Source organism: Ictalurus punctatus, chromosome 18, assembly GCF_001660625.3.
Source record: "Ictalurus punctatus breed USDA103 chromosome 18, Coco_2.0, whole genome shotgun sequence".
Classification (NCBI taxonomy): domain Eukaryota; kingdom Metazoa; phylum Chordata; class Actinopteri; order Siluriformes; family Ictaluridae; genus Ictalurus; species Ictalurus punctatus.
Window position 1 is genome coordinate 8,560,027 of NC_030433.2, and position 12,031 is coordinate 8,572,057.

At 42.1% G+C, this 12,031-nt stretch overlaps 1 protein-coding gene and 1 long non-coding RNA gene across 3 annotated transcripts in view; one reads left to right on the forward strand and one right to left on the reverse strand.

Moving 5' to 3' along the window:
• stk32a (serine/threonine kinase 32A) overlaps window positions 1-12,031 on the reverse strand; it is a 35,845-nt gene that overhangs the window by 3,151 nt on the left and 20,663 nt on the right. The window contains exons 5-11 of one of the 2 annotated variants that reach the window (XM_017491829.3): window positions 11,401-11,438; window positions 9,995-10,084; window positions 8,784-8,887; window positions 7,377-7,493; window positions 7,035-7,160; window positions 6,361-6,489; window positions 1,024-1,088 (exon numbers count right to left, since the gene is read on the reverse strand). In XM_017491829.3, the coding sequence (XP_017347318.1) occupies window positions 1,024-1,088; window positions 6,361-6,489; window positions 7,035-7,160; window positions 7,377-7,493; window positions 8,784-8,887; window positions 9,995-10,084; window positions 11,401-11,438 (669 nt within the window). Of the gene's footprint in view, window positions 1-1,023; window positions 1,089-2,552; window positions 2,824-6,360; window positions 6,490-7,034; window positions 7,161-7,376; window positions 7,494-8,783; window positions 8,888-9,994; window positions 10,085-11,400; window positions 11,439-12,031 lie in introns of those variants that run through there. The other variant, XM_017491831.3, reaches the window with a different exon arrangement.
• LOC108278445 (uncharacterized) lies at window positions 3,650-11,580 on the forward strand. Its single transcript, XR_008398322.1, has 4 exons — window positions 3,650-3,929; window positions 7,370-7,519; window positions 10,559-10,667; window positions 10,821-11,580. It is a non-coding gene; the product is annotated as an uncharacterized LOC108278445 (long non-coding RNA).

A 12,031-nucleotide genomic window follows, 5' to 3' on the forward strand; every position in this document is an offset into this window, starting at 1 on the left:
TATGGACAATAATACGGATAGGGATACGGATACAGATACGGACACAAACACAGATAGGGATACGGATATGGATAGGGACACAAATACGGATAGGGATATGGATATGGATATGGATATGGATACGGATCTAGATACAGGCACAAATACGGATAAGGATACGGCTATGGATACGGACACAAATACAGATAGGGATATGGATACAGACACAAATACAGATAGGGATATGGATACAGATACAGACACAAATACAGATAGGGATATGGATACAGATACAGACACAAATACAGATAGGGATATGGATATAGATACAGACACAAACAGAGATAGGGATAGGGATACGCACACAAATACGGATGGGGTACGGATACGGACACAAATATGGATAGGGCTACGGACACAAATACTGATAGGGATACGGATATGGATACGGACACAAATACGGATACGGATACAGGCACAAATACAGATAGGGATACAGATATGGATACGGACACACATACGGATAGGGATACGGATACAGACACGGACACAAATACGGATAAGGATACTGATATGGAAACAGACACGGGCACAAATACGGATAGAGATAGGGATACGGATACAGGTACAGATAGGGCGGCTGTGGCTCAGTTGGTAGCGCGGGTTGTCCACTAAATGTAGGGTTGCCGAAGTGTCCTTGGGCAAGACCCAAGTGGCAAGCTAGTGCCTTGCATAGCAGCTCTGCTACCATTGGTGTGTGAGTGTGTGTGAATGGGTGAATGAGAACCAGTGTAAAGTGCTTTGTAGAACTGCTAAAGTTAAAAAAAAGCGCTATGTAAGTGCAGAGCTATATAAGCGCATTTACGATTTTAGATACGGATACGGATATGGATATAGGCACAGATACAGATACGGATACGGATACGAATATGGATACATATAGTGTACTACTCTAATATATAGAGCACTACACACAGTACTGTACATGCTGTTGTTTGAAAACATCCGAGAACCAACTGTGTGAATATTGTAAATGTTTCTCACTTCTCTCTGTTGAAGACGAGGAAGTCTCGTTGTACGCAGTCGAGGCGCTGCTGGAGCTGACCGTTCTGCACAAACACAACAACACAAACATCAATTTTCCTGATTAGTAATATAACGTATTTTAAGCTGGAACTGGTTGTTATGGACAATTAACGAAATGTACAAAATTACATTTACATTTACAGCATTTGGCAGACATCCTTATCCAGAGCAATACGTGCTTTGTCGTTTCTATCAATAAATACTGTGTCATGCTCCCGCCAGCAGATGGCGCTCGGCATCGATATGCACTGAAGGCTGCAGAGAGCGCGGCTGCATGAGATTGAACTGTAGCCTACAGACAAGTGCCTTTGTTTTGGTTTTTGTTCTCTTCCTGTTTAAGCATTGATTGATGTTCGAGGGTGTGTCGTTACTGATCCCAGCTGTTTGTGCTCTAGCTTGATTATGTTTGGTATTTAAAACCCTCGTGTTGCTTTGTAACCTCGAGTATCCTGTCCAGTATAGATGGCGTTTTATGTGTCTTAATTTCTGTTCGTAAATAAAGACGTTGATCTGCGCTTGCTTCTGCCACTGCTCCCATGCATGGGAATCGAGTAACTTGCTATCCGAATGCATAGCTGAGACTGGCGCCTTCTGGATCAAATAGCGACTCGGCCGCAAGCTGGGCCATGCGCCAGGTCGCCCCCGATGCAGTTTCCCCTGCCCCCGGTGCCGGAGGACTATGCTGTGCTACGCAGGGAGCCGAGCTACATGAATTACTGTGGCTTCCCGCTGCCGGGGGACAACCCTACGCTATGCAGGCAGCAGAGCTACCCGAATTACTGGGAATTCCCACTGCCGGGGGACTACACTGCGCAATGCAAGCAGCAGGAGGTCGCAGCCCTGGAGTCCCAGCCCTAGGTTAACGTGGTGACCTCGGAGCCTCCGCCTGAGGTCAACAGGGCGACCTCAGAGCTCCAGCTGGAGACCCGCCGGGAGGTCTCTGCCACCAAGAAAGCTGCCCTGCTGTCCTGTCCCGCCGAGGAAGCTGTCCCGCTGTTCTGTCCTGCCAAGGAAGCTGTCCCGCTGTCCTTCCCTGCCGTGGAAGCTGTCCCGCTGTCCTGCCCTGCCGAGGAAGCTGTCCCACTGCCCTGCCCTGCCGAGGAGGCTGTCCCGCTGTCCTGCCCCGCCGAGGACGAGTCCCACTGAGGACATAGCCCAGTGTTCCAGTCCCGCTGAGTCCCCACCAAGAAAGCTGCCCTGCTGTCCTGTCCCGCCGGGGAAGCTGTCCCGCTGTCCTGTCCTGCCGAGGAAGCTGTCCCACTGTCCTGCCCTGCCGAGGAGGCTGTCCCACTGTCCTGCCCCGCTGCGGAAGCTGTCCTGCTGTCCAGCCCCACTGAGCACGTCCCTCCGAGCTCCAGGCCCGCTGAGGTTGTCCCCCCGAGCTCCAGCCCCACTGAGGTTCTCCCTCCGAGCTCCAGTCCCACTGAGGACATCGCCCAGCATTCCAGTCCCGATGAGGACGTCGCCCAGCATTCCAAACCCGCTGAGGAGTGCGCCCCAAGCTTCAGTCCTGCTGGGGGTGGTGCTCCGCCTGTCTGCTGCCCGGCGGAGGCCGTCCTCTTTTCTGATGCATCAAGAGACAGATCACACAGGGACCCAGGAACGCCGCTGGAGGAGGGCGCTCGTTTTATGTTTTATGTGTCTTGATTTCTGTTCGTAAATAAAGATGTTGATCTGCGATTGCTTCTGCCTCTGCTCCCGTTTCATAATATACTGGTTCTGATTCTGGTTCACTAAGAGTACTGTCAGTCTAAAACCCTGTTGGGGAGGTGAGTACAGTACGAAAAACACACAAAACATGCTTTGTTTACAGTGCTAACCTGTGCTAATTTATAAGTACTTGAACAGAATATATTCCACATCCAGGCCTTAACAAACTGTTTTATCGCACACTCAGAGAAACATATATTACATTCACTCCATTACTTTTTATTATCTTCTTATTTACTGAATGTATAGTGTGTTGGTAGTGCTTTATTTATTTATCTATTATATTATATCTGTTATATATGGAATGATTTTCCGCCGTGTTACCTCTAATTTAATCAAGCTCTCATTAAGGAAGAAAAACAAATGCACACAGAGATGCAGAGAGAGAGAGAGAAAGAGAGAGAGAGAGAAGAACGATAAAGAGAGAGAGAGACGATAAGAAAGAAGGAAAGAGCATGATAAGAAATGGCGTGATTTATTTGGCTAGGGCAGAAAGCGCTCGGGTTCCGCTCGCCGTGTTATCTGTGATTTAATTGAGCCAATGCCATATACATTACAGACCGGACTGCAGGGGGCTGAGGGACAGGAGACGAGGGAGACCGCAGAGAAACAAGTGAAGAAAAGAGAAGAAGAGGTTGACAGAGGGAACACAAGAGTGAGAAAGAGAGAGATTTCATACTAATATGCAGCGGAGTGGTTTGATGACGCAGAATTTATTATTTTCACATTAACAGGACGTGCCCAAGTGTTTTATTCCTCTTATACCACAGCAGTTTGATAGCAATTACTATATTTTATTTTATATTATATTTATTTTATTTAAAATAAAAACATCATACTTTTGATATGAGACTGTGGAATGTCCATTAAACAAGTTCCTGTTCACACTTAGATTATGTCACGATTCCCCCTTGAAGCAGCGTGCTCTAAGCGCAAATGCGCGAGCACCTGCTTTTCCGCTGTCGACCGTAGTGACATTGGGACACGTGTGTTTTGTTTATGTTTGTCATGTCTCCTCCCTGTTCCGTCATTGGCTGGGAATTCACGTGGGTCTGTATTGCTCCCAGCTGATAGCAGTTTACACGCTAATCATGTCCGCATATATACCGCGCGCTTCCCAGCACACAACGCGGAAGATTGAGAAGTCGTAAATAGTAAGTAAATGCATAGCCATAGCCGAAGCCATAGCCGAAGCCATAGCCGAAGCCATAGCCGAAGCCATAGCCGAAGCCATAGCCGAAGCCATAGCCGAAGCCATAGCCGAAGCCATAGCCGAAGCCATAGCCGAAGCCATAGCCGAAGCCATAGCCGAAGCCATAGCCGAAGCCATAGCCGAAGCCATAGCCGAAGCCATAGCCGAAGCCATAGCCGAAGCCATAGCCGAAGCCATAGCCGAAGCCATAGCCGAGTTCGCGCTGGATTATCCGCTTCCAGTCCCTCGCCTTAGTTCGTGTCGTGTTTTGTTTATCGACCTAGATTCCTGCCTTGCCCCGTGTATGCCTGTTTGCCAATCGCCTGACCTCTTGCATGTTTATGGATTACGTTTTGGATCACGTTTAGGATTTGTCTGCCTGCCTGTCTCTTTAAATAAACAACTGTTATCCTGCACTTGCAGCCGCCTTACCTCTACTTCGTCACGATGTGTGACAGATTACAGCAGTCGTTTGCCAAAAAAATCATGATTATTTTATTAATCTTTTTATTATCAGTGGAGCATTCGCCGTACACGTCCCTCAGGTTTACAGAGAAACTTAAAACAAACGTAAATTGAAACGACATATTTCATTTGTAGGAAAATACACAAAAATCTGACTTCCCTTATGTCACTGAGGTTGATAAACAATCCTAAACGGCTGATGCTAGGAATCCATGGCACAGATGAATGAGTTTATTTCAAACATTTAATTCACTATATCCTGTATATACAAGACAGAGAGAGATATACACTAGAGTACAGTTCAGTAAAATCCCATTAAAAGTATAATTAAAAGTCAAATAATTATTAATCATAAATCAGATTATTCCGCTTGTTTTTATGTTTTTGCTTAGTTCAAGCTTTACATGTTCTTGTTCTGTTGGCAGATCATTTTGCTTCTTTCTGGAAATAAATGCGTAAAATTAGAACTCTTAAAAATGAAGCTTAAAATGAGTCAAATGTGGCTAGAAATAAGTTTGCTAATTTTATATTTGGTATATTGTAATCTTATAATAATAAATACTATATAAATGTGACTATACTGAGCATATTTTCAATAAGACGTAATTTTTTGAAGTGAATCCTTATTTTAGGAAGCAAGAGAGTGCGTCATCATGATGTCAGTTCACCCGACAGTTTTAACGAAAGTTTTAGTTGTTTATTCTTGTTTATTTTAATGATGTATGTATTTATGTTTGCATAGTACAAATGCAATGGTTTATTATAAACCGCTGTGTGTGTGTATAAACAGTAATAAACGGTAATGATGGTAGGTAAGACGAGTTTTCCTCGCACACAGCGCTCATTAGCTGCATGAGTCACCTTGAAGCAGGTTCTTTACAGCCGGAGTGTTGCGCAGCCACTTCAGCTGTGTTAGCGTTTTCACAAGCACACAATTACAGGAATCAGACCAACGAAGCAAAACCTTCCCCTCTCTTCATAAAGCCGTGCGCTTGTCCAGTCATCACCTTGCATTTATTATTATAGCTGATGTGCAAGAGCACTGAATTAACCTCTGCATGTTTATGTCCCACAGAGACACACACACACACACACACACACACTGCAGATTAGTACAGCCAGGTTATATACTGTAGTGCGTATATAAATCTGTGTAGCACAGGGCTGGGTGAGACGTCGACGTAATTTTGATTTTGTGACAAATTATTGTGCGTTATTGAGATATTGTGGATCTCATGACATATTTATATTAAATGTATTTACAAACTGACAGGACAGACCTTACAATAATCTTCAAAACTGTAATGCAATGTCATTTTATTTCTATAGATTTGAATGTTTTTGCCAGCCCTGTATGCTCTCACAATTATAATTACACAATTTTGCCTGTTTTGGAGATATTTACAGTTAGCCACTGTCAAAAAAAAAAAAAAAAGATTTTTGAACATTTTGATGATTCATAACTAGCCACAACATCATGTTCATCTGTTTAAATGCTCTCTAGGATATATATGCCTCGCCCCAGGGGTGTGTCATATCCTATATTAGCAGCAACATGGTTCGTTAATGTGTTTTTGGTGTTGTGTGTTCCCACACACTGTTCCCTTTTTCCAAGCATCGTTTGGTTCAGGAAAAATTATTGGAGTTTGTTTGTTTGTTTGTTTGTTTATTTATTTATTTATTTATTTATTTATTTATGTAAGGGGGAGGAGTTTGTGTGAGATGGCGACTGGTTTGTTTTACTGTCTTACTGGAATGTTTTAAGAATAAGAGGACATGATTCTTTCTTTATACACCGTCAAGGCTTCTCCATCAGTAAGACTAAGTAAAAGTCTCTCCTTAATCTTTGGAGAACTTTATAAAAAAAAGTCTGAGACATTCTAAAGCGAAGTTACTAAAACTGAAACAAACAGAAAAGGAAAAGGTACCTGTGGAGATCCGTCAGAGCCCTGATCCCTCGTCTTCCTCGCTAATCTCTTCTTCTTCTTGTGCAGTGGCTTCGATTCCAGGATCATCTCTTCCAGCTCAAACGTAGGGTCACAGTTTAGTCTCCGTCTCTACGGCCGTAATAAAAAAAGATTACGATTTATAAAAACAAAACTCGGCTGGAAGGTACATGCACCTGAGAGAAAAGAGTCTTGTTATTTTGTATGGAACTTTTTCACGGCCATCTGTTATGTACATACACTGCAGGCAATTTAAAGAAATATATTTGAATTTATCAATACTAATAAAACCCTTTCCTTTCACAATAAACAAAAAGGAAATGAAAATCAGCATCTTACCGGCATATAAGTAAGAACACAAGTAATGATGTTCGAATCGTATAAAATAAATCTGTTCGGAAACCTCTTCAAGTATAAATCATAACTATATGAGTGGAAGAATACAGAAATACTGAATATACTGTATATATAGGATAGTTTTATATATATATATATATATATATATATATATATATATATATATACACACATATATATATATATATATATATATATATATATATATATATACACACACACGCACACATACATACACATACATATAGGAGTACAAAATCGTTTATATATTGCACTTTAAATATATATGAGACACTTACATTAGGCATGAAGCCTGGTGGGACGTGTTTATTAAGCACAGCGTCCCAGTTTACGTCGGAGAAACACTCCGTGTCCTTCAGCTCAGAGAGAGACGAGAGGCGCTTCTGTGCATCGACACACAGCAGCTGAAACACAGTGCACACTTATTTAATTTTTTTAAAGCACAAATTAATTCTTTTTTTTTTTTTAAACATGACTTGTACAGTACAGCAAGGTCAAATTAATACAAACAAGAAACTTAAATCATCATAAACTAAACAAACACTACACAAATTTCCTTCTGTACCTTATTGCATTTAATATCAGTCATATGAAACCACGTTATTTCTTTCAGGTTTTACCTTCCTCAACAGAGACTTCATCTCTACTGACCAAGCGGCCGGGAAGCAGGGATGGACTTTATGGAAGGACTGCAGGATCTCTGCGGTGGGCGTGCTGGCGCGCATTATATACGGCCTCTGGAAAATACGTCAGCGTGAGAAAGGTGGAGTGTGTTAAGCATTTTTTCTGTATTAACTTTAATACAGACAACAAATGAACCCTGGGTTAGGAGTGCACATATGCTATGATATATTTTATTCATATTTAGCTGATACATCAGTTCCTACAGGATGGTGCGATCGCAGAAATTAACACGAAATCAAGGAAACTTGCAGATTTTCAAAATTATAGCAGATTTTCCGCAGATAGTGTTTGTGCCCTCTTCGATTCCCGTGCGTCAAACACGAGTACAGCTACAACACCTCATTTACCAGCAAACATCACAGCGAAAGAGCGTGCGAAACAGTTACATCAATTCAAGTAGTTTTCCACAAAAAAAGCACACAAAGAACACTCCACAAGTTGCATTGCAAATTTTGAAAAACGTCGCAGCGAAATCAAACATTTTTGGCCGCGAGGATCACAAAAATAATCTGGGAGCTCTTGTACAGACTGAATACGTGATGAAATAGTCATTGTTCTTTTACTGTGATAATAATATGTCATTTCAGCAGACTATACTTATGTTTTTAATGAAGGTGTGACACTGGAAGACTCGTTAAGGATTGAAGATTAAGGATAAAGATGTCACATTCTGCATTAGCTCATCATATTCATTCCCAGGTAGCACCTCGATTTGGGCCACATCAGGCACTGCTGCTGGCCTTCTTTTGGCCTGGACAAAATGGATATGAGCCTGAAGTGGCCTACATGTAAAATAGCAAATATGGCCCAAATATCCCAAATCCCAAGTGGGTCGTTTTAGGCAGATGTGTGGTGTTCATGGCAATGTGAATCTGGATGGGAACCTAAAGTGCCCCATGTGGTAAATAGTGAATATGGTACAAATATCACAAAACAAATGTGGGCCACATTTGGCATAAAATGTGGCACATGCGGCATTGCTATGGCTTGCTTGTGGCCCAAATCTGGCAAACAGGAGAGGACCACCCACATGCCATCAATCCAATGGTATGGGGCCGCATGTGTGGGCCGGAAGTGTCAAGTGCGGGCCGGATCTGGGCTACAGCAATTTTGCTATCTGGGTTATTACTTCATTTCATTCAGGATTATTTCATCATATTCAAGACTAATTTGATATGTTCAGGACTAGCTTCACATATTCAGGATTAATTCATCATATTCAGGACACCTCTAACTAGGATTACGTTATCACATCGCCACAGTATTATATTCAGAATGATCGCTGTAGTAATACTAAACAAGCTCTAACTAATTCTGGATCTGCTGGAAGTGCGTCACGTCACCTGTCCACGTAGCAGCTCGTAGGCTGTTATACCCAGAGACCACCAGTCCACTGCAAATGAGTAACCTGGATGTGTTCCCTCAAACGTCTGGAAAAGCTCTGGAGCTGCACAATGACACAAACAAGAGAGACACGGTACGGTCAGGTCAGGTCAGATCAGGTTAGTGTTCTCTCCATGCCAGCTCATCCATCCACAGGATCACAGTGGTTTTTAAAAAAAACAAACAAACACATTATACAGACCTGGAGGTGTGTGTAGGTAAAATCAGACCTCATGAAATGTCTGAGCGAATATCTGACACACGCTATACTGTAAGCAAATATGTTCAGCTCAGTTCTTCTCCATTTCTGTTTTAATGTCTGCTCAGGACCAATGCTTGTATTCATTCATAAAATAAACCACAGCCCTGATCTCTCTCTCTCTCACACACTCTCTCTCTGTCATCTCTGATCAAATCTCACATCCATCACTCGGCATTATGAGATTGGACTCGAGGTCAATTACGCCTGTAATCCTGTTAGACTGTTTCCAATACTATACAGCAGAATACATCGATACACTATGCCTATTACAGTGAGCCAAAATAAACAATCTAGATATCAAATCTACTTCTTTTTTTTTTAATGTTGTCTTAAGCCTGGGACACACTATCTGAATTTTAGATTGGTAATAGATTGGACATCCTAGAGTTTCCCACTGAGAAGATTTTCATGGCAACAGAAAAAAACTGTTCCAATATGTTATCGTTTCTATAGTAACAGCATGTTCACAGTTGTTGTCAATAATATCATTTGTAATGAAAATTGTTGTATTAAGTTACAAAAAAAAGCAAAATAGAAGCATTTGCACTAGTGCTGCTCTCAGACTTCTGGACCCCAGTGACTGGTGTTGTGAAGGAAACTTTATCTGTGTTTAAAATGTCTTTTACATTTTACATGTGAACGTGACACAATATGACTGAGTGTGTGTGAGTGTGTGTGTGTGTCTGCGAGTGTGTGTGTGTGTGTGTGTGAGTGTGTGTATCTGTGAGTGTGTGTTTGTGTGTGTGTGTGTGTGTGTGTGTGTGAGTGTGTGTATCTGTGAGTGTGTGTTTGTGTGTGTGTGTGTGTCTGCGAGTGTGTGTGTGTGTGTGTGAGAGTGTGAGTGAGTGTGTGTTTGGGTGTGTGTGTGTGTGTCTGTGAGTGTGTGTGTGTGGGTGTAGGATCTCTCACCCATGTATGGCTTTGTTCCAGCGATGGACGTGGCTTTTAAATCGTCTTTGACGATAGCAGCGATGTTGAAGTCGGTCAGATGAGTGTGACCTGAGAGAACAGAGACACACACGACGCAAGGGGCAATGTTAAACACACACACACACACACACACACACACACACACACACACACACACACTCACGGAGAAGCTCACCCACTCCTCATTTAGCCTTCATCAGCAGGTGGCTAGAATTAGCTCTGGAATAATATGATAATCTCGCTGTATGATAACTGTCCAATCCGATGTCATGGTTTTCATCATGGTGTAACAAACATCCTCCCACAACACACACGCGCTTTCTTCCAACGATATTGTACACGCTTGTCTGTTGCACCATAGGATTCTTTTAAAATGAATAATTGTTGTGGTTATTTTTCTGCTTTAGAACGTTATACTGCTTATACGTATATACGTACAGTATATACGCTACGTTATAAACACGCTCCTTATTAATGAATGTGCTTATAAGCATTTATAAGCACGTTTGTCATTTGTATGTGTGTTATTTTTATTTATTTCAGGGCAGAAGAGCTGAAAGTGGCTAAAGCACGTAATGGGGGAAGAAAAGGAGAACCAGTCACCTTGGGAAGGAACTAGAGCGACCCTGATTTATGCGAAAAATCAGGCCAGGTTTGTAAGTGTGGGGGGGAAATAAAGCCTCTGAGACTGAGCGAGACGGAGTGAGAGAGAGAGAGAGAGAGAGAGAGAGAGTGAGAGAGAGAGATAGAGTGTAAGACCCATATAAATATCTGTGTGTGTGTGTGTGTGTGTATGTGTGTGCAGGGCCGATTCAGAGTTCAGAGCCTGAGGGACAAACTACAGAGAGAGAAAAAAACAGAGAGAAAGAGGTTGAATTGAAAGAGAGAGCACGAGAGAGAGATAGCGAGAGAGAGCGAGAGAGAGAGACTCCTGAGTGGCTCAGACAGCTGAATGTTCCCCCTATGGTCAGAAGATTGATGGCTGTGGTGTTATAACGGAGGGTGGGGACCAGCAACGACTAAACGACTAAACGACTAAAGAGAAATGGGGATAAACATGGGGAGAGGCAAAGAAGTAGTGATAGTGTGACTAAAATAAGAATAAGGGTTTGGAAATGATTGTTGAAAGACGTAGTAAAATCCATGCTCTGAGGAAGAACTAACCGTTTTAATAGCTGTGTTAAGGAACGCTGACTAAACATCTGCTGCATGTACAAGCTGAAGGAAAGGAAGTTGGATGATAAATTTCTTATGATCTTTATGCCTCGTTGAAATGAGCACTGACATGAGAGAGAGAGATGAACAGGGACCGAGCCAAGCTGTATCTAACATTATGAAGTGAATGCTTTATAAATACAGTAAGGTATTTTAGTGTCACGACTCACCGTGTTCATCCAGTAAGATGTTATCAGGCTTGATGTCTCTGTTCCAACAACAACAAAAAGAAAATGTCAGTTCCAAAAAGTCACAAGGTGTTTGCAGCTGATAAATATAGCCTGGATGACCAGATTTCTTAGTTGCATGATAAGACGTTCATTCCTGAAGTGTTTGATTCCTCTTATACCACAGCGATTTGCCAAATTTAATTTGTTAATAAACAACATGTCATAATTATTATTATTTTTTACCTGTGTATAGCTGTACAGTTACATTTAATGTTCTGTGAAATTAGTTAGTTCCTGTTACACTCATGTTATCGCAGCTATAAACACTCGTTCCCTCTCTCTATTCTCTCTCTTTATTCTCTCTCTTGAAGTTAATAAGACAAAAAAAAACAGAAACCTGAGACACCACAAACTCCTCTGTCCTGAAGATGTCGGAAAACTTTAGAGGAAAAGTTACAGCTTTACCTCTAACTTCTCCAAAGCACTGACAGTAGCGACTCCTTCCTTAACTATTACATGTAATAAACATCTCCTTACAGAAAACTTCACCACATTAAGGATTGTCACTTATTCACGGAGCGTCCACTGTACACGTCACTGTGAATGATCTGTTTCTATAGAAACGATGATG